At 41.7% G+C, this 22,565-nt stretch overlaps 5 protein-coding genes across 5 annotated transcripts; 3 read left to right on the top strand and 2 right to left on the bottom strand.

Annotated features, from left to right (window-relative positions):
* Positions 1-6,001: 6,001 nt before the first annotated feature.
* LOC135705763 (adult cuticle protein 1-like) lies at positions 6,002-12,042 on the bottom strand. Its single transcript, XM_065227617.1, has 2 exons — positions 12,010-12,042; positions 6,002-6,434 (listed from the first exon to the last, which is right to left on the bottom strand). The coding sequence occupies exons 1-2, from the start codon at positions 12,013-12,015 to the stop codon at positions 6,012-6,014; spliced, it is 429 nt and encodes a 142-aa protein (XP_065083689.1). The 5' UTR covers positions 12,016-12,042; the 3' UTR covers positions 6,002-6,011.
* LOC135705762 (adult cuticle protein 1-like) lies at positions 6,919-12,963 on the top strand. The gene is made up of 2 exons (XM_065227616.1): positions 6,919-6,952; positions 12,531-12,963. Exons 1-2 carry the CDS (start codon positions 6,947-6,949, stop codon positions 12,951-12,953), a joined length of 429 nt encoding a protein of 142 aa, XP_065083688.1. The 5' UTR covers positions 6,919-6,946; the 3' UTR covers positions 12,954-12,963.
* LOC135705746 (adult cuticle protein 1-like) lies at positions 8,506-9,200 on the bottom strand. Its single transcript, XM_065227595.1, has 2 exons — positions 9,135-9,200; positions 8,506-9,073 (listed from the first exon to the last, which is right to left on the bottom strand). The coding sequence occupies exons 1-2, from the start codon at positions 9,138-9,140 to the stop codon at positions 8,534-8,536; spliced, it is 546 nt and encodes a 181-aa protein (XP_065083667.1). The 5' UTR covers positions 9,141-9,200; the 3' UTR covers positions 8,506-8,533.
* On the top strand, positions 9,839-10,530 carry LOC135705874 (adult cuticle protein 1-like). Its single transcript, XM_065227728.1, has 2 exons — positions 9,839-9,946; positions 10,008-10,530. The coding sequence occupies exons 1-2, from the start codon at positions 9,941-9,943 to the stop codon at positions 10,500-10,502; spliced, it is 501 nt and encodes a 166-aa protein (XP_065083800.1). The 5' UTR covers positions 9,839-9,940; the 3' UTR covers positions 10,503-10,530.
* Positions 12,964-13,846: 883 nt separating the features above from the next.
* LOC135705873 (adult cuticle protein 1-like) lies at positions 13,847-14,481 on the top strand. Its single transcript, XM_065227727.1, has 2 exons — positions 13,847-13,928; positions 13,990-14,481. The coding sequence occupies exons 1-2, from the start codon at positions 13,923-13,925 to the stop codon at positions 14,461-14,463; spliced, it is 480 nt and encodes a 159-aa protein (XP_065083799.1). The 5' UTR covers positions 13,847-13,922; the 3' UTR covers positions 14,464-14,481.
* Positions 14,482-22,565: the final 8,084 nt, after the last annotated feature.

Here is a 22,565-nt window from a genome sequence, read left to right as displayed (position 1 = left end):
TAGAAGTTGAAATTGAGCGACTGTTCACTCAATTTGAACTTCTATTCAATTTTCACCCTGTCGTACTCTAGCGGAACTATCAACCTATCCTCTTCAGAACTTTCTCTAGTTAATAAATTATCACACTAATGCATCATGTTCATATTAATATAGTATTTCCAACCAACTCTAAGAATATTTGTCTTCATTAAGGGGGGAGTACACTTTGATTTTTCAAAAAAATGCATTTTTTTTTTGGCTTAAAATGTTCCTTGGGATGTATACTTTAATTTAGAAAAGACTCCAAGTCCGCCAGAATATTCCTTACCGCTTTACGAAGCGATTTCTTAAAACATGTACCGGCGCGCTGAGAGAGCAATTTTATCTTTAAACGCGTTTATCCTGAAACGGGGTTTTTCAAACTGGCGTGGGAAATAACTCTAACCAGTTATCATCAAATTTGGATATCGCCTAGGTTTTCCTTGTTCAAATTTAAATTCTGCTTAGAAATACGTATCCACATTTTCGATTTTGTCAAAAATCGATTTTTAATCCACGATTTTGTAAGCATTTTTAGGGTGAAAAATGGACTTTTTTTTTTTCCTAAGGCCACAGCTTTTGAAAAAAATAATTTAAAAAAAATCGGAATACGAATTTCTAACCCAAATTTCATTACTAATCAGGATTTTTATTCGATTTATGTTCCAGGATAACATGGAAAGGAGTATTTTCCCACGCCGTTTTCCGACTTCCGCGCGAGGACGCCCGCGCGACCTGGTGCACCGGCCACGGGGAGACGCCAATCGAGTTCAAAAAAAATACAAATTGTAGTTCGAAGGATGACTAATAAACGGGTTATAACATATTTGCCGTCCCTGAGTGTTTTATTGCTTAAAAAAAATTAACGAAAATGCCTTACTTTTTGGACGTTCAAAGTGTACTACCCCCTTAAGGTCGTGTAATTTTGCATCTAATGATATAAATCATGAAACGGCAATCTATCGGTCACCACCAACCGGCCTTAATTGGCGTACAGGATTTGAGGCAATGTTGTTGTGGTTGAAAGGCATATGGCTTAGAAAGATTATGCAACATTTATTTGAAATTTAAATCTAAATATGCTATATTGGTTTAGCTTCCTTGATATTTTCTATTTAAGATTTTTTTCCCATTACTTTAACTGGTTCTGATTTATTCCGGCACGAAGAGTGGTAATCGTATCTGCTTTCTCACCCAGTGTGTCTAGGTTGAATCCTGGGAGAGCTCATGTTGATTTTTTTTGAGACGATCTTTGGTTACGTCATCTTTCGGAAGGGAAGGCTACCAAGAATACCAATTCTCAATCGACGCACGTCGTTCACTACCACTCGATTGTCGATCAGAGAGCGACGTTAAATAAAGGAAAGAAGATGGTTCTATTTTCTTTGTATCTGACCGGCCATAGAACCCTACTGAATGTTATCCCAGTTTAATTCCAGATATATGAACCACTAAACTACCGAGTCTCATCTCCCAACATTTGAATAAATACTAATGATTATTTTTTTCATTTAAATTCTGGGATAAGCAACGATCGTTCCGCAATTCGTTTTTGTGACGTTAAAATAGAAACGGGTTTTGACTAAATGTTCATCCTTCTTCGATGATTTTTTCGCTTTCTGTAGTTAAAAAAAATAAACATTCTGAAAGTTATTAATTGGGTTATTAGTTGTAACCCTCGTCTAGGGTGATAATTAATAACCCACGTTTTTAACGTGTTTGCCATGAGCGTGTGCCTTGTCTGTTATGATTTGTTTTTGTTTTGGTCGCACGCTCGGCAACATACTCACCACTGTTTTGTTTGTAAATATTTAAATTTGTTGTTTACTTTGTAGATTTTATTCGCGTAGGCATGTTTTTAGGATTAGAATGTAGTGTAAAAATTGTCGATTTAAATTGTCTCGCGTTTGGTATAAAATTAGGTCCCGTTTCTCCTCCCGCTGCAATAGAAGACGAAAAACATAAGCAGCATGACATTCGAGCGTGGTTGCAGGAGAACGATGGTGGTTGTTGTATTGTCCGCGATTGTCAGCTAGTACGGAAAACAAGAGAAAGTTACGAGCCACGGTTGGAAGTCGACGTGTTTTTTGCCCGGTCCGTTTAAGTGAAAACGAGAAGTTTGAGTACCGTTTTTGTGGCGTGTGTCCGCTGGAGGGATAATTCCCAGTATCGTCGCGCGAAGTGACGTCGTTTCCCCGAACAGTGCCGTGGTTCGTGAGCAGAAGCGAAGGGTGTCGGATCGCCGCCAAGGGAAGCTAAATTTCAAGGATTTTTCCGCTTCCCGGCTAAACCCCAAGGATCCCCGAACACCCATCGTCCTCACTGCGGTGGCTCAGCCAGTAGAGCCAGTCTCGCCAACGCAGTTAAGAGCCAAGGAGGGACGAAGCAGGCCGAACCGAAGGAGCGTTCGCCTGGGTAGTGCACTGTGGTGACTACCGGGACCATCTACGGCGAGTAGTTGGTCCGGTGATTCGTCACCATCGTCGCCGGGGGGGTTCCGATAAAGGAGCCTTGCTCATTCCCTATAAAGTGAAGAAGAAACCGCTCGGCACAGCCGAGTGAAGCAGTACGAACAGCAACCACCGCCGCTATCGTCAAAGGGCCCCACCGAGTGACACCGAGGACAACGAGGAGAAAAGGGAAAGGTTAGAGAATAATAAACGTCTTTGGGGGAAGTACCCTGCTCGTAGCCGCCCCGCCGGGGTTAATAGGGCCAGCTATAGGCTGGAAAGTAAGCCGCAACTTACATAGTGGAATACTCTCAGGCTGCTATCAAAGCTATTAGCTACCATTTAAGTTCACTTAGTATGTTGTATCGGTGTCATACACAACATTACTTGGAATTATATAGTAACACGTAGCATTATGAGATTTGAAATGTTTTTCGAGAACTCTAACTTAAAAAATCATTCAAATTCAGTCATTTTTTTCAGCTTGATGTTCCTGATGTTCCCGAATATGCATGGAACTGAGATAGTTTAATTAGTTCAGTAGAAGTTTGATGGAGCCTCCTCTAGCTCAGTCAGTAAAGACGCAGCAAAAAAGCAAGACCATACTGGAGTTGGCCGGGTTCGATTTCCGGTCCGATCTAGATTTTTTTTGGGTTGGAACATTTCTCGATTTCCCTGGGCATAGAGTACGATTGTACTTGTCACACAATTATGCTAATGCAAAAAATGGTACAGGTATCGAAAGCTCTCAATGAATAACTGTGGAAGTGCATCTAGATAGAACACTAAGGTGAAAGCACACAATAAGCTATTATGCGATAATCAATAAGCTTGAAATGCGAGGAAGAAGATGAAGGAAGTCTGAAAAAATCGACAAAAGATCTAAACGGAGCTCGAAGGAAAGAAAATTCGAGATGGACAGAAGGTCGAATGCACAAAAGAAAAAAAAAATCCTCGTTCAAATCGCCAAAACGGCCCAAAAAACAACTCTGGATCCATCTTCTGCTAGGTTTTTTACGCATCTGTAGCGAACGTTTTTCCAGCTCTCAACTTAGTGTTCTAGATGCTGAGAGTTGCATGAATTTGTATATTGTATGGCAAGCACAATGATTACCTCGACCGGAGCGGGAATTGAACCTGCCGGCTCCTGCTTGGTAATACCATAGAGGTAACTCTAAGACCACTGGGTCCCGAAGAAAATCATTATTATTTTTGGCTCACTCAGTACCAGAACAACGGTCCCAAGCAGTCCCAAGCTATTTCACTCACCCCTGCATGTTCTGCATGAATCCACACACCCCTGATGTTATCTGTCAAACTTTCATAGCGAATCAAAACAAACATAGTGTAGTAATAGAATTTCAACTAGAATAGGGTACGTTAATCGTTTGCTTGGGACCAATAGGCTACTAAAGTGGTGAGCCAATTTAAAATCGTTAGTTTCGTATTGATTGTTGGTAATACCATGCCTTCACTGATTAGGCTATATGACGCCTTATACATCTGTACATTCAAGATAGTTGATTTATACTATGGCCCATCTTTTAATTGGATGAGGGCGTACTAGTAGTAAATTGGTACGCACAAAAAGACATGTAATTCGTGATTCAATAAGTTTTAAAAGTATATTAATGGTTGCTTTACAGTAATTTTATTAAAGCTTCAAAGTTACAGCATAAGATGGTTACATTTCTCCAGTTGTTCGAATGAAATCTCGAACCTTCCTCTTGATGGAGCCCATCAACGCCCGCACAATGGAAACCTCAACTGCCCCGCCGCTTCTTCAAAGTCGCTGCTTTGAAATTGCCCAGTATTTTTCGATTTATTGAAATTCCAAGCAATTCGGAGGATTCATTAGCTTGGGGACAAAATCGATCTTTTTGGCAGCATACCACTCCAGAACCACCTAGGAGTAGTGGCAGCTGACCAAAAAGATGACTTTGCCTCCCTTTATTCAATGTAAACTTGGGATGTCATCGTCGAGGATGTGACGAATGGTTCCGTTTTCAAGCCACAACTGCAAATCGCTTGCCAAATCATGGCCTTCTTCGCGAACTTGTTGGCAAACACGAACTTGAATCTTCCCGGCACATCCTCACGTCCAGTAGCGATGTAAAACTTTTGACCGGGAAGCTGCTTAAAATCGAGTTTGACGTATGTTTCGTCATCGATCAAAGTGCAGCCCTTGTGTCTCGTCAAAGCACGGTAATACAAGAGCCTTGCACGCTTTTTGGCCATCAAAATTCCACTTCATGTGCCGGTTCGGATGTTTATTGGCTTTGTGCGACTTGTATCATTCCCTGCAAGGATGTTCCGCACCGTTTGAAATTTGGCGTTGTACCTGGCCACATCTCGGATCGAAAGACCGAGGTTGGCTTTAACGCACCTCAACACCTTGCTGACGATCCCTGGTTCCAGTTTTTTCGTAGGTCCACTTATTCCTTTCCACACTCAGGGTTTCCTTGTAGGTTTTTAGCACTCGAAAAACTGTTGTTTTTGGCACTTTAGCCAGCTTGGAACCGAACGACTCCAGATTTTCCAGGTGTTTGTGCACAATATTTTTTTCTTCTTTCGAGATACATTTCACGTTATTTCTGAACGCGATCGAACTTGCAACAGTTGTTTTCTGTAGAAATGTAAACAAACCACTGTCAAAGATTTTCAATTCCCAACACTAAAGGCGTGCTAGTGGCGCGTGAGGGGTGCACCAATTTACTTTTCGCCAGCCTTTACGCGTTTAAAAAAAAAACACCTGCTCGATTATGCTGCTGAACAATTAATGAATTCTTTATTCATCGATACTTAACTCTACCCTGAGCTAACTATTCAAAAAGGCTAACCAAGATAACCGTGCCTGCTGATGTTATTCCAAGGGTAATTCGCTGTCGTCGTCGTCTTCGCTGTTGTCCAGATGTTCACAGCTGATGCAGTCCAAATTTTGTTTGTGGTTCCGTGTCGTTGTCACCTGGCTTCTGTCGCTGCCAATTCTACTGATTCTGTCTGTTGAATGATTTTGGAATGTCACAGGGCTCACGCTCATAGTAAAATTGCTGGTATCTGATGATGAGGTATAAATAATGATTGTAGGATGGTTGGTGGTTTCATGTCGTTGCCAACTGGGTGCGTCATGGTGGATTGGTTGGTAACTTATGTATTTTTCCAAAGTCAAAGTGATGTTGGAAATTATTAGGTCTACGAACACATTGTACATCAACGAATACGCGTTTGATGATATTCACCAGTGCTTGATTATCCAGCTCCAAAATTGTCAAATACAGCTTAGTTGAGTACAGAAGAAATTATTGTTAGCAGCACTGACCTATATCCACTACGCCAATGAATGTGAAGTGACCTTCTGTGGGAGGATGCGCAAAATACTGAAAGCACTAAAACCATCATTCAGACATCGGAGGAATAATTTATTGAGCTGCATTCTTATCAATTACTGATTTCGGATGAATCAAACATGGAACGATTAGAATTGCAAATAACTGTATTTATACATAAGCCGTTTTCATATCTATCGAGTTTCTGATTCAGGATCTACCAAGTTCCTGGAGCTGGAGCCAGATTCAGCGACTTCTGGTTGACAATGTGTCCGGGAAGTGGAGCCTTGTGCACGGCTCCACGGTTGGCAGAAACATACGAAGCGAAGTGATGCACTGGAGCAGCAAAGGCCACAGCTGGAACTTGATGATGATGATCCCAGTGGCTATCGTAGGCAGTGACGGCAGCTGGAACGTACTGGGGATATGAGTTGTAGGCAGCCACTTGATAAGGATGAGCATAGGCGTGTTGAGCCCAGCTGTGATGATCATTCGATTGAACAACGGTTGGTCCATGATGGGCAGCGTAGGTCGCATATGGAGCAGCAGCATAACCATATCCGTGATGGGCGTAGACCGATGGGGCGTAGGAACCTTCAGCGGCTACGGCAAGGGCCATCATGACTACAACTGCGATGTACTGTAAAATAATTAGTATTGGTTAAATGGGGACATTTTAATAAAGAAGATCAAGTTGATTACCTTCATGATAACTGTTTTGAAATTCGCTCTAAAGACACGAACTAGATGGAAGATGGATTTAGTTTGATTCCTTTGCCAATGCACAGGTCCATTTTATACCATGATCGAATAGGTGTAAAACAAAGCAGAAGCTTTGACAAACCGTTGAATGATTTAATTTAATCAAAAAAAGCGCACCAATTAAGGCACGATAAAATCAGCAATCTAAAATTGTATATCCACGTCCGGCTGCAATGACCTGCAGCCAACATTGATCGAGTTGGTAGCAATCGCGAATTTTGGATTGTTTCGTTTTGATGTTCTATTCTGCTTTCATTTGGTGCAAATTTCAAGCTTTCAAAATATTACACGATTTTTCTGATGGTATAAAGTGAGCAATTGGTTCGTTTTAAGGATCATACTCATCCGATCAATCGACTTGTCTGCAGGTTTAATCCAAAATCAACAATCATGAAGGTAGTTTCTAGCGTTCATTTAACAAAGTTCAGAACTTAGTACAATTTTGTCTTTTACAGTGCATCACAGCAGTAGTTATGTTGGCTCTCGCCGTAGCCACAGAAGGCTCCTACATCCCATCGGCTTACGCCCATCACGGATATGGTTATGCTGCTACTCCATATGCGACCTACGCTTCCCATCATGGACCAACCGTTGTTCAATCGAATGATCAACAGAGCTGGACACACCAGGCTTACGCTCACCAGGCTCCAGTAGTTGCCTACAATTCGTATCCTTATCACGTTCCAGCGGCCGTCACTGCCTACGATAGCCATTGGGATCTTCACCATCAAGTTCCAGCTGTGGCCTTTGCTGCTCCAGTGCATCACTCCGCTTCGTATGTGGCTGCCAACCGTGGAGCCGTGCATAAGGCCCCACTTCCCGGACACTTTGTCAATCAGAAGTCACTGAATCTGGCTCCAGCTCCAGGAACATGGTAGAATTATTGACTATTTGATATAAAACCGGAATATTTGAAAATAAACAATTAACACAGCAAATATCAATAAATTCTCTTCATCACCCACTGACGCTTCATTTCAATAAAATTAACTTTCCCCACCAAGTATGTTCATTGCTATCGTCCGCATATATTTTGCTGCATCTACCGAGTTCAGTCCAATCTGCACCAATCTGCACTGACTACACCCGAATGACCTTGAAATCATCAAATTAAACATCAAAATGCTTATTGCTCTCCGATCGTTCCGCTTTGGGCTGTTAGTGGCGATGGTGGGTGGATCATCAAAGGAGGAATTCAATTGAATTAGTTGAATCACTTCATCAGGCCGTGCCTGCTCGGAGTGATTGCTTGAAAATCGAGGCAGTCTTCTCGATTGTCCAACCTATCAATGACGAGTGATCTTCACCGGTTGAAGTGATTGAGAGGTTTTTTTTTCTGGTTTTGATCGGATAAAATAGCATTGGCATTCGTAATTGGGTCAAACTGTTGGTATTGAATGCTGCGATTTTGAAACTGCAGATCTGTGAGCGAAGTAAATGGCAATCGAGGAGCCAGCATACTGATCTAAAAAGTCATCGGGAGGTCTAGTATTATGCTGATTTAATGTTGATAAGTAATTGTGATAAAGTTAGTCCACTTTTGTCCATTCTTTTTTTTTAAGCATGTTATAGAGAGATCATGAAGATTCTTGTATGAACAATGAAAATAATTGACTGGTCAAGTAGGATCTGGGGGCTTAAGATCAAAGTTATTGTTTAGCTGAAAAAATGAGTGAAATTTTGATCTATTTAACTACTAAGATTGACGAAGAATTTTAATGAAACATGACACTCCTTTACTTTGTCAATAAAGAATGTGATAGCATTTTAAAACATTATGATTCTGTTGATTTATGTGAATATGAACCCATCCATGCATAAAATTCATGAGCATTATCACTGAAACAAAAAATTTGAAAACATTTTTTCATAAATTTACACCGCAATTTATTCAACTTTGTCATACTCGAGTAAAAATGATTGGATTTAATTGGAATTGGGATTCACTGGGGTTCAGGTACATCAATTGCAATCGCTTCAAACGGTTCCCACAGCTGGTTCCAGGTTCAGCGACTGCTGCGAAACGGTGTGTCCGGCGAGTGGGGCATCATGGACGGCTCCACGGTTGGCGGCCACATAGCGAGCTTCCTTCTGGGCAACGACGGCCACGGTTGGCTGAGCAACGATGGTGGCAGCTGGGGCGACCACATGGGTGGCTTCAACGACATCCGAATCGAACGAGTTGTATGCCAGGACCGGGGAAGCAGCATAGGCCTCTGGGGCGGCGTAACGTGGGACAACATTTGACTGGATGAGGGTGGTGTGTGGAGCGGTGTAGGTAACTGGGGCGGCATAACGTGGGACAACGCTGGATTGGAAGACGGTGGTGTGTGGAGCGGAGTAGGCAACCGGGGCAGCGGCATAGGTGGTCACCGGAACCGATGCGACGTATCGAGGAGCCCCATTCTGCTGGACAACGGTGGTGTGAGGAGCAGAATAAGCCAGTGGGACCGAGTAGGACACGACGCTTCCTTCAGCAACAACGGCCAGGGCCATCATGACTACAGCTGCGATGCACTGTTGGATGAGGAAAAGTGATTAGATTGAAATGGACGCTGAATATCGTAAGAAGACTCACCTTCATGATTGTTGATTTCTTGAAGGATTGGTCGCTGAAGGACTTGAAGATTGTTGCAGTTTCGAGTACTGATGAGGTATGTCTTCCCAGTGATCCTTGGCGTATTTATATATCGACTAATTTTGCCAAATACCTCACAAAGCAGTGAAAAGCAAACATAAGCAACAAGTGGATAACTGGTTGCCGGATCAAAATTTGGCGCCAAATAAAATGAACTAAAAAGCAATGTTGCAAAAAATGTTTATTTGTGTGACGGCTCAAACTCTTGCTTATGGCTAGTTATTGTTTGCTTTATTTTGTGCCTATTCGTGTCGGCAGCAGAATTAGGGAGTTTCCGATACTTGATGTTATTTATTTTTTTATTACACTGCTCATTTTGAGTGTCATGCGTATCTCTCACTTAATTCTTACCGGCTATAGAATGATCAAAGTGCAATGAATGTAAACAAATCAAGTTTGGCCAGTTCCCACCCTTCGTAGCTTTTCGTTCATTTTATTTAAGATCTCGTTTGAATTGATTTATTTGCTGATCGCGATTTTGCGATCAGTGGCTCGCATCATGCATGGTAGCACCAGCCAAGCTTAACCGACTTGCCTGTTAATGATTCCCGATTAAATTTTGGCAACCAGTTTCGTCATACATGGCTTCCTGGTTTGGGTGGAATTCCTGTGACTTCCAATTCTTCGATTCCTTTGAGTATAAAAGCAAGAACCAGCATATTCTCAATAATCAGAATCCATCAGTACTCGAAACTGTAACAATCTTCAAGTCCTTCAGCGACCAATCCCTCAAGAAATCAACAATCATGAAGGTGAGTCTCCTAGCTATATTCGGCGTCCATTTAAATCTAATCACATATTATCATCCAACAGTGCATCGCAGCTGTAGTCATGATGGCCCTGGCCGTTGTTGCTGAAGGAGGTGCCGTGTCCTACTCGGTCCCACTGGCTTATTCTGCTCCTCACACCACCGTTGTCCAGCAGAATGTGGCTCCTCGGTATGTCGCATCGGTTCCGGTGACCACCTATGCTGCTGCCCCGGTTGCCTACTCCGCTCCACACACCACCGTCTTCCAATCCAGCGTTGTCCCACGTTATGCCTCCCCGGTGGCCTATGCTGCTTCCCCAGTGGCCTATGCTGCTTCCCCGGTTCTGGCCTACAACTCGTACGATTCGGATGTCGTTGAAGCCACTCACGTAGTTGCCCCAGCTGCCACCGTTTTTGCTCAGCCAGCCGTGGCCGTCGTTGCCCAGCAGGAAGCTCGCTATGTGGCCGCCAACCGAGGAGCCGTCCATGATGCCCCACTCGCCGGACACACCGTTTCGCAGCAGTCGCTGAACCTGGAACCAGCTGCGGGAACCGTTTGAAGCGATTGTAGTTTTGATATCTGATCCCCCTCCCCCCAGAGAATAACCGTTAAAAGAAATGAAATTGAGTCATTGAAAATGTCGAATCCGAGAGAGTTGTTTGAATATAGTTCTGCAGTATTAAAACATGTTTTTTTTATTCTCTATTAAACAAAAAAATATTTTGATGAGTTCAGATTTTTATTAGAATTATTGAAGGTAAACTTTTTGAAATATTTGAGTTTTTAATACTTTTATAAATTTTTTCAGCAAAGACTTCGATCTTAAACCACCAGGTCCTAATTGGCCAGTCATTTCTACAAGATCCATCGATAAAATGCTTTCATCAAAAATTCTGGACATGATTTGGGATTGTCTGAAAATTGTCTGTCAAAAGTTGAGTCACTTTACCTCAAAGACTTATTAACATTAAATCAGCATAATAGTAGACCTACCAATTATTTTTTAGATCAGCATTCTGGCTCTGCCGATTGCCATTTACTTCGCTCACAGATCTGCAGTTTCAAAATCGCAGCATTCAAATACAACCGTTTGACCCAATTACGAATGCCAATGCTCTTCTATCCGATCAAAACTAGAAAAACCTCTCAATCACTTCAACCGGTGAAGATCACTCGTCATTGATAGGTTGGACAATCGAGAAGTCTGCCTCGATTTTCAAGCAATCACCTCAAGCAGTCATGGCCTGATGAAGTGATTCAACTAATTCAATTGAATTCCTCCTTTGATGATCCACCTACCATCGCCACTAACAGCCCAAAGCGGAACGATCGGAGAGCAATAAGCATTTTGATTTTTAATTTGATGATATCAAGGTGATTCGGGTGTAGTCAGTGCAAATTGGTTCACTGAACTCGGTAGATGAAGCAAAATGAATGCGGACGATATCAATGAACACACTTGATGGGAAACGTTAATTTAATTCAAATGAAGCGTCGGTGGGTGATGAAGAGAATTTATTGATATTTGCTGTGTTAATTGTTTATTTTCAAATATTCCGGTTTTATATCAAATAGTCAATAATTCTACCATGTTCCTGGAGCTGGAGCCAGATTCAGCGACTTCTGATTGACAAAGTGTCCGGGAAGCGGGGCCTTGTGCACTGCTCCACGGTTGACAGCCACATACGAAGCGGAGTGATGCACTGGAGCAGCATAGGCCACAGCTGGAACTTTATGGCGAAGATCCCAATGGCTATCGTAGGCAGTGACGGCCGCTGGAACGTGATAAGGATACGAATTGTAGGCAACTACTGGAGCCTGGTGAGCGTAAGCCTGGTGTGCCCAGCTCTGTTGATCATTCGATTGAACAACGGTTGGTCCATGATGGGAAGCGTAGGTCGCATATGGAGCAGCAGCTTAACCATATCCGTGATGGGCGTAAGCCGATGGGACGTAGGAGCCTTCTGTGGCTACGGCGAGAGCCAACATAACTACTGCTGTGATGCACTGTAAAAGACAAAATTGTACTAAGTTCTGAACTTTGTTAAATGAACGCTAGAAACTACCTTCATGATTGTTGATTTTGGATTAAACCTGCAGACAAGTCGATTGCTCGGATGAGTATGATCCTTAAAACGAATCAATTGCTCACTTTATACCATCAGAAAATTCGTGTACAATTTTGAAAGCTAGCAATTTGCACCAAATGAAAGTAGAATAGAACATCAAAACGAAACAATCAAAAATTCGCGATTGCTACCATCTCTATCAATGTTGGTTGCAGGTCATTGCAGCAGGACGGGGATATACAATTTTAGATTGCTGATTTTATCGTGCCTTAATTGGTGCGCTTTTTTTGATTAAATTAAATCATTCAACGATTTGTCAAAGCTTCTGCTTTGTTTTACACCTATTCGATAATGGTATAAAATGGACCTGTATTTTGGCAAAGGAATCAAACTAATTCCATCTTCCATCTAGTTCGCATCTTTAGATCAAATTTCAAAACAGTTATCATGAAGGTAAACAACTTGATCTTCTTTGTTAAAATGTCCCAATTTAACCAATATTAATTATAATATTACAGTGCATCGCAGCTGTAGTCATGATTGCCCTTGCCGTAGCCGCTGAAGGTTCCTACGTCCCATCGGTATATGCCCATCACGGATATGGTTATACTGCTGCTCCATATGCGACTTACGCTGCCCATCATGGACCAACCGTTGTTCAATCGAATGATCATCACAGCTGGGCTCAACACGCCTATGCTCATCCTTATCAAGTGGCTGCCTACAACTCATATCCCCAGTACGTTCCAGCTGCCGTCACTGCCTACGATAGCCACTGGGATCATCATCATCAAGTTCCAGCTGTGGCCTTTGCTGCTCCAGTGCATCACTTCGCTTCGTATGTTTCTGCCAACCGTGGAGCCGTGCACAAGGCTCCACTTCCCGGACACATTGTCAACCAGAAGTCGCTGAATCTGGCTCCAGCTCCAGGAACTTGGTAGATCCTGAATCAGAAACTCGATAGATATGAAAACGGCTTATGTATAAATACAGTTATTTGCAATTCTAATCGTTCCATGTTTGATTCATCCGAAATCAGTAATTGATAAGAATGCAGCTCAATAAATTATTCCTCCAATGTCTGAATGATGGTTTTAGTGCTTTCAGTATTTTGCACATCCTCCCATAGAAGGTCATTTCACATTCATTGGCGTAGTGGATATAGGTCAGTGCTGATAAAAATCATTTCTTCTGCACTCAACTAAGCTGAAAATTAAATCAACCTTAACAGGTAGACCAACTACCTGTATGAATTTGAATTTTGACATAAGAGTGAGCTACACCATCGTGTTAACCTAACTTTTTTTTACATCTGCCATATATATATATATATTCTAAGGCAAAATTCGGTTTAGTGATTGAACACACGCTAAGCGAATTAAACCTGAGCGATAGCACAAACACGGTTGTTAGCTCTTGGTTGTCGGTATTTATCGCTTGCTCTATTTTATGCCCACTTACCGGTTGGGATTTCGGACAGTTGTTGATATTTACGGTTTTTTTTTTGCTACTGCTATGTCTCTTATGGATTTGTTCTAAAAATGAACGGCCACTAATAAATGTAAACAAATCAGGTTTTGCAAGTTTCCACCCATCAATGCAATTTGAGCTATTTTCAGATAATTAGATTGTCTTTGAATTGATTCTTTGATTGATGCATGAAGCAAGCTCAATGGCTTGCACCAGCCAAGCCTAACCGACTTACCTTTTAATGATGCTCGGTAGAATTTCGACAACCAGTTTCGTCATCCTCCTGGTCCGGGTTGAATTCCTGTGATCTCCATTGCTTCGATTCCTTTGAGTATAAAAGAAAGAATCAGCGTGTTTTCAACTATCAGAATTCACCAGTACTCGAAACTGTAAGAATCTTCTAGTCCTTCAGCGACCAATTCCTCAAGAAATCAACAATCATGAAGGTGAGTCTTCTAACAACACCAAGAATTCAATTCAAGCTAATCTCGTTCCATCATCCAACAGTGCATCGCAGCTGTAGTCATGATGGCCCTGGCCGTTGTTGCTGAAGGAGGTGCCGTATCCTACTCGGTCCCACTGGCTTATTCTGCTCCTCACACCACCGTTGTCCAGCAGAATGTGGCTCCTCGGTATGTCGCATCGGTTCCGGTGACCACCTATGCCGCTGCCCCAGTTGCCTACTCCGCTCCACACACCACCCTCATCCAGTCCAATGTTGTCCCACGTTACGCTGCCCCCGTGGCCTATGCTGCTTCCCCGGTTCTGGCCTACAACTCGTACGATTCGGATGTCGTTGAAGCCACTCACGTCGTTGCCCCAGCTGCCACCATCGTTGCTCAGCCAACCGTGGCCGTCGTTGCCCAGAAGGAAGCTCGCTATGTGGCCGCCAACCGTGGAGCCGTCCATGATGCCCCACTCGCCGGACACACCGCTTCGCAGCAGTCACTGAACCTGGAACCAGCTGCGGGAACCGTTTGAAGCGATTGTGATTTAGCTGCCTGAGATTCCAGTGAATTCCAATGATAACGAAATTCAAACATTTGAAATATCGAACGTGATAGAGTTGAATAAATAGTGTAGGTTTTTTTTCGCAAAATTATGATTATTGTTTTAATTTCTATTTTTGCCTTTCTCGTTCTGCTTTAATATCACTTGGAATCACATTTTTGTTCTAATTGTTTGTTGGGTTTGTGAGTGATGTATGTGTACACCTTTGTTCAATTTAATAGCAGTGCATGCCGATTTCCATACAAAATGGTCATTTTTGACAAGTTGTAACTTTGTTAACTTATGATCAATTTAGCTGAAACGTTCGCCACAGAACTACAAATGTGTTCAATTTTACGATTACAAAATACCAATATTTTGGAAGCACCTGTTGGAAAGTGAGACCCTAGGTAAAATTGTCTTGTCATGTCTAAGTTGACCATTTTGTATGGAAATCGGCATGCGCTGCTATATTGAACACAACTACGTGACACTCATTGACTTTGTTTGGTGTTGACAAAACCGATTTAAATTAAACAAAAAATTCTCATTCATCTTCAAGATAGATGTTTAAGCAATTGTTACTTTGGTGCATTAAGATCACTGAAAAAGCGCATGGGTTTCATAGAACATTAGAAAAGATTTTCAAAAAGGGGGCTGGCAAAATCGGGTGATTACTGTATATGGTTTAGAATCAGATGAGCAATAGTCCCTCGCTTTTCTCGGGATGGTTCCATTTTGTTTGTATCTGACGTTCATAGAACTTTTTGAATTTAATCCCGATCAGATGTTTGGTTCCGCATTCATACTGTATTACTCATTCACATTTCTTAGAGATGCCAGAACCGATTGTAGTTCAACTGATTTTGTTTCGTTTATTTATGTCTCCCATCATACTGATTGAATTCATCCCAATAGAACATTTGGTTCCAAAGAGATGAGGAAATAAGTGGAATAAAGCCCATGTTCAGTGGTGCATGTCTGGGAATGTGAAACTTATTGTCTATTGTATTGTATTGTTTTTAAAACAAACAGTGAGTTTCACATCACACTCATTGGCAAGAGAACAAAATATACTACCAAAGGACAATTTCAGACCTGATCTCTTTGACAAGAAAATTAGGCCCCATCTCTCTATTAAATTGTACTTAGTAGTTCGTAAACCAAAAGCATCGATATCTCGTTTAGAATTATGATACTTGTTTGGACTTTTTCTGTCTGCTGAAAATAGATATTCGACGCCATTTGTAGGGTATTTGGCACTTATTATAAAATCGGAAGCCACCATCTTGAATTTAAATATTGCGCCAGACTTCGATTTACGGCCTCTAGATGTGATACCGATTCCAAAAATACTAACATTGATCGGTATTTTACAGTATTTCACACTTTTTCTGAACCGAAGCCACTAGGGAAGATTCGTCAGGGGGTAAACAAAGTCCTAGAGCACTCAAATTTCGTCAATAGATGTTCTGAAACACAATGTATCCACATGCCAAAATTGAGCACTCAAGGACGTTGTTAACCCCCCTGACGATAATAGGTTAAGATTTTGCCGAAGCCAACATTTATCCTATGGCATCAACTATCGGTTTCTGGCCTCTAGACGCTACTAGGATTCCGGAAAATTCCTACATTGATGGGCATTTAACACTATATCCCACTTTTTTTCTGAAACCAGAAGTCGCCATCTTAGATTCCATCTCCGTTTAAAATAAAAAACCCATATTTTAGGGTATTTGACACTTTTCGTCAAATTGAAAGCTTCCGTCTTGAATTTCAAAAAGGCGTCGGATATCGATTTCTACGTTACCCTGATTAAAAAAAAAACGTTTGTATGGGTAATCGATAGAATTCCCCACTTAAACCAGAAGCCGCCATGATGGATTTCGAAATGGCGTCGGATATTGATTTTAATTCTCTAGACGTCATACTGTTACCGTTTTGGTTCCTGTACCCTATTGGTTCACTTCGAGCGAGAAAAATCAGCAGATAGCGAGAGCAAGGAATAGGGTATATGTGTGTTCATTGTGAATTCAATCTGTATGTCAGTTTCTTGTATGCAATATTGTCTTGTTTTGAATGTAAATATAATTAAATATGTAAGGCAAATGAAAGACCACTCCCAAACCAACGGTCCAATTAAATATTGTAACCCAGTCACACCAACAACACATAACACAGAACACATAACGGGAAGAAGTAAGGATGAAGGTGGGCGTTGGAAATAGGAGAAGGATATGGACAAGGGGTAGTGGAAAAGTGGGAGGGAGGTGGAAATGGGCTTAGGTCAAGGGGGAAGCTACTGGGTCAAACTGAATAGAAGGTTCCCTTTCACTTCAGCCATTGCGCGAGATAGTTCAGTCTGCCAAGTTTGCTATAAGTTTTGGAAAAATTAGTGAAAAGTTATCCACAAATACCGGCTAATACCACCGAATACTGAGTCAGGTAGGACACAATCAATAACCCGGTAGCGGAATTCCCAGCCCTAAGACCACCTCTCATATTCCCTTCAGGACCCATTAATTACGGGCTAAATCACGAGGGCGTCCGTTAACACGCCAACACCCGTGTAGCAAGCGTCTATCGGTAATACACCGACGACCACTGAGAGACCACCGTCGATCACCCGATCGAGTCCCAGTGCCACATCCGTCGTGCCACACGGTGACAACCGTCGAGTACTGGCATCCACCGTGAACAGTCCGTTCATCCACCGCCGAAAAATCCCACCCGCTGCAGAATCCCGTCATCGCTGGCCAGCACTACACACACATACACAACGACTTAAAAGTGATAAAGAGGTGTTTTGTACTTTGGATCAGTGTCGACAAGCCAGGAGCCGGCCTTGAAGCTCCAGGGTTTCAAGCTCGAGCTAGCCAACAAAAGAGGCGAGTGTAGACCACCCCAGACGATCTCCGTGGCTAGACCAGAGGTTAGGGGAATCCCTTCTAATTCCCTTCTGCTAGCCCATCTGGCTAGCCATCAACTTTACCGATTCCAAAAATACCAATATTGATTTGTATTTGACAGTATTTCCCACTTTTTTTAAACTGGACGCTGCCATCTTGGATATCAAGATGGCGTCGGACATCAATTTTCAGCCACTAGACGACATGCCGATTCTAAAAGGTACCAATATTTAAGGGTATTTGAAACCTTTTTTAAATTGGAATTCGCCATCTTGGATTTAAAAATGGCGTCGGATATCGATTTCCATTCCCTAGACATCATCCCCATTCCAAAAATACCTATATTGATGGCGTCAGTATTTCCTACTATTTCTGAAATCGGACACCACTATCTTGGATTTAAAAATGGCGTTAGTCGTCGATTTTCGGGCTCTAGCCGTCACCTCGATTCCAAAAATACCCTATTGATGGGCAAACAAACCACTCGAAAATGATACATTTGCATCCACGTGCTCAGATCTATGCGCATTAGACTGATGCAAAATTTGAAATTTTCGCTCCACAGTGCTCAAACGGTTCCAAATTGGGTCCTGATTAGCCTCCCAAAATTTGAACTCATTTAGTCAGAAACTGACGTGGCACAAACCATTTGAAGTTTATATGGGAATTACTATGGAGAAACCATAATTTCGGTTCATATCTATCCAAAAACTCACCAGTTCAATTTACTTTAAAAAATGATAACTGAACTTGTTGAAAATTTTCTCAGCTATAACTTTGTTGAAGACTACTTTTCGATCAAATGTAAGGAACAAAAATTATTAAGGATTCAAGTCACTGATGTCTTATGATTATGCTCAATCAACTGTTCAGCAGGCAACATTGGTGTTTATGGCGCGTAGAATGGAGGACAAAAATCATGGCTACTATGTCATACTGCCCACGATACAGTTGCTTAATCTTGCCATAAGATTATCAATCTCTTAAACAATTAATAACAATTTAATTTGAAGTTTGGCTGAAAAACGATTTTCTGCAAAGTTGTAGCTGATAAAAAATAGAATTTGTTAACAGTACAATATGGAAAAAGGTTAGAAGACAATGAACAAAAAATTTTGTTTTTCATAGTAATTTCCATATAAACTTCAAATGGTTTGTGCCAAGTCAGTTTCTTATCAAATGAGTTTAAACTTTCGGAGGCTAATCAGGACCCGATTTGAAACCATTTGAACACTGTGGAGCAAAAATTTCAAATTTTGCATCAGTCTTATGCGCATGAACCGAGTGAACAATCAACAAAAGTCAGAAAAAAATGCGCGAATTCGGATCGAACAGCTTCGCGTCAATGCAAAAGTTAGTTCATTTTACAATGAGAGACGAAATGAACACGAGTCATTGGAAGTGCCTTTATTGGGCCCTGAATTGATAACTTTATGCATTTGAAAATTGACAAAAATGTAGACCAACAATTTTTGGGAAAATGTTTGAACTTTTGTTCAGTGCTATATTTATGTAATTTTTAAAAAGAAAGCATTTTGAGAGGTCTTAACTATTGTTTTATGTGCAAAATTTTCTTTAAAATATGTACTTACAAAAATGTTCAAAAGTTCAACGATTTTTGTGAATTTTTAAGTGTTGAAAGTTTTTAATATTTCAAATATCTGAATTGTTCATAAGTTGATTATACATTTTTTTTTTAAATATTGAACAAGGACATTTTTAGTTATATAAGTTTTTAGCACTTTTTGGATTTTTTACTCAAAACTAAAACAAAAGAAATATAAGCTGGCTACATTTTTCCTAGATAGATGTTATTTTTCCCTACAACTTTCTTGCTTACGTCATTTAGATTAGAAGTGACGTTGTCGTGCTGCGATTTTAAACAATGTTGAATACGCCATTTTGTGGAAAAAAAATTTCAAGATCCAAAAAGAGACGAATTAAGGTTCTACAAAGGGTAATTAAATTTGTATTCGTCTTCTTTTTGAAATATTCTTCAATCATCATCATTGGTTTACACATACATTATCATATTATTAATACAAAAATTTAACACTTGTATTTCATGATTTTAGAACCAAAACTTCCTGGGTAAAACATATTCACTGTATTTACTACTTGTGTTCTTCGAAGCTAAGCACAATAACACACAATCGAATACACAAAATCCAAAACAACTGCTACTCAAAACTCTTGGTGAACAAAATTGAACACCAAGAAAACCACTTTAACTTTACTGCTTTGCAGGCAATCGTAAAAGCACAGACAAACAGACGTAACTCTTTGAAAAACTTGTTCTTGAAAACATAGTATCTCAAAACATATAACCTCAGGAACGACATCTCTCTGGCTTCTCGCGGAAAACAAGCTTGCTCGCTAACTCGTAAACAATATTGCATAAAAGTTCTATAGAATGTATAGAAACGTCAAAGTGATCCGATGTCAGCGCTGCGGCGAGTAGTTCGCGGAACTGATAATATTCAAATCAACCGTTAAATGCTTTTTTTTCCACTGCGTCCTAGCAAGAAGTACGGTCGACTTAGTTCGCGCTCCGCTATTTTGGAAGTTTTCTCGCTATTCGCTTGATTTAAATTGTCAGTTTTTTCTCGCTTAGAGTTCCCGGCTAAATAATTAACTAAAAGTGAGTTTTTTTCTGAGAAGAAAGTGTGTTTTCGGCATCATCGGAAGGAAAATTGTTTTTACGATTGCCAATTCGCCAACCATTTTGCGCACCATCGGTGCGTGGTAACGCATACCTGCACACGGATCATCGTCATCGAGTGTCAGCATCTGCCTCCGCATTTACACCGCTCATCTATCATCGTGTGTTCAGCTGAGTGCCGACCCTCACATAAGCACACACCAACGAAGACCGCCCGCACACGCTGATCGAAGATCATCCACGCTGCGCGTCGCTCCGCTGCTGCCGTTTAAACGCTCGGTGGTAGTAGTATAGGATTATCAGATAAGTTTTTGTTCTTGTTTCTCTCTTTCGCCCACAGTTAAATTTTAAGTTTGTGTTCTGTGTTTGTAGTTTTTTTTTTTGTGTATTGTGTCCGAGTGATTATCGTTTCAGTGGTAGAGCGTTTTTCGCTCCCACTAGTACGGCAAAATGGACATTTTGTCGCAAGACGAAATGGACGTTTTGTCGGAAGATGACACCACTTTGCCACGCGATGGCAAGAAGGGTCGAAAACGTACGTCATCTCGCCCTGGTTCATCGTCTCAGTCTGGCAAAGGACAGGCTCAGATAAACCCCCGATCGCGAGCCTATCCAGATGACTCGACTGGCCCATGGGTTGTCTACTTTCAGCCCAGAAACAAACCTTTGAATGTAATGCAAATTACTAATGATCTGACGAAGCGATACTCGGCCGTGACTGAAATCACGAAGGTTAGGCACAATAAACTTCGTGTCTCCGTCTCTAACCTGAAGCAGGCTAACGAGATTGCTGCCTCCCAGCTCTTCACGCTCGAGTACAGAGTTTACATCCCAGCTCGTGATGTGGAGATCGAAGGTGTGGTCACCGAAGCGAGTCTGACCCCCGAGATCTTGGAGAAGCAGGCGGTTGGCCGTTTCAAGAACCGTTTGCTTCCTCCGGTGAAGATACTGGATGTCCAAAAACTGGGCTCAGTATCTGTCAGCGAGGGTAAAAAGAGTTTTACCCCCACAGACTCGTTCCGTGTGACCTTTTCTGGTTCAGCCCTTCCTCACTACATCGAGCTGGGAAAACTTCGACTACCTGTGCGTTTGTTCGTTCCCCGGGTCATGAACTGCCAAAACTGTAAGCAGTTGGGACATACGGCCTCCCACTGTGGCAGCAAGGCACGCTGTTCCAAATGCGGAGAGAAGCATGGGGATGACACCTGTGCAGCTACCGCACCAAAATGCGTGTACTGTAAGGGAACTCCTCATGGTATCTCGTCATGCCCGGTGTACAAACAACGCGGGGAGAAATTACAACGCTCACTTAAGGAACGTTCCCGGCAGTCTTTTGCAGAAATGCTTAAGACGGCCACGCCATCGACCAACGACAAAAATCCCTTTTCTCTTTTGTCAGATGACGAGACTGACTCTGACTTGGCTGAGGAGGGAACTTCTTTCTGTTTTTCAGCACGGAAACGAAAACGCATCCGTTCGCGGAAAGTTGAGAATGAAGAACCCCAAATCAGCTTGCCCAAATCAAGGAGTGGTGGAAAAAAGGAAGTTTCTACTCCTCCTGGATTCAGAAGAACTGACTATACCCAGGATTTTCCACCTCTCCCGGGGACATCCAAAACCCCTGATGTCCCATTTTTAAGAACAGAAGCCCCTTCTTCATCTGGGTTGTTCTCATTTGATAAAATTGTGGACGATATTCTCAAGTACCTGTCTATTTCTGATCCTCTCAAAAGCATTGTTCTGGCAATGCTTCCTACTGTGAAGACCCTCTTGAAGCAATTGACATTGAAGTGGCCCCTCATTGCAGCAATCATTTCCTTCGATGGATAATTTTCCAAACGAGGTTGGGGATTTGATCACTATTCTACAGTGGAATTGTCGAAGTCTTATTCCTAAATTAGACTCTTTTAAGTTTTTAGTTCACAATAATGATTGTGATGCATTTGCTCTTTGTGAAACTTGGCTCTCTTCAGATATAGATCTTCCTTTTTATGATTTTAACATTATTCGACTGGATCGTGAGGATTCGCGTGGAGGAGGGGTACTTTTGGGGATCAAAAAGTTCCATTCTTTCTATAGAGTGAATCTTCCACAATTTACAGGTATTGAAGTTGTCGCATGTCAGGCTATTATTAAAGGTAAGAGCCTTTGTATTGCTTCTGTTTATATTCCTCCTAGAGCCGTTGTTAATCGAAAACAACTTTCAGATATATGTTCAGTACTTCCTGCTCCACGGTTGATTATGGGAGATTTTAATTCCCACGGTACAGGCTGGGGGGAACTGTATGATGACAACCGTTCTACTTTTATATATGACCTCTGTGATAACTTCAATATGACAATTCTTAACAATGGAGAAGTAACACGTTTGGCTGGACCATCCTCGAATGGAAGTAAATTAGACCTCACACTTTGCTCTAACTCATTATCGTTGGATTGCACGTGGAATGTGATCCAGGATCCCCACGGTAGTGATCACTTGCCGATCAAAATTTCGATTGCCAGTGGGTTCAATCCGT

Source organism: Ochlerotatus camptorhynchus, unplaced genomic scaffold (genome assembly GCF_037179485.1).
Source record: "Ochlerotatus camptorhynchus isolate MF236.1 unplaced genomic scaffold, CSIRO-AGI_Acam_v1.1 ptg000274l, whole genome shotgun sequence".
Lineage (NCBI taxonomy): Eukaryota > Metazoa > Arthropoda > Insecta > Diptera > Culicidae > Ochlerotatus > Ochlerotatus camptorhynchus.
The sequence above is the reverse complement of the archived record's forward strand: the minus strand, read 5'-3'. Positions and strand labels throughout refer to the sequence as shown.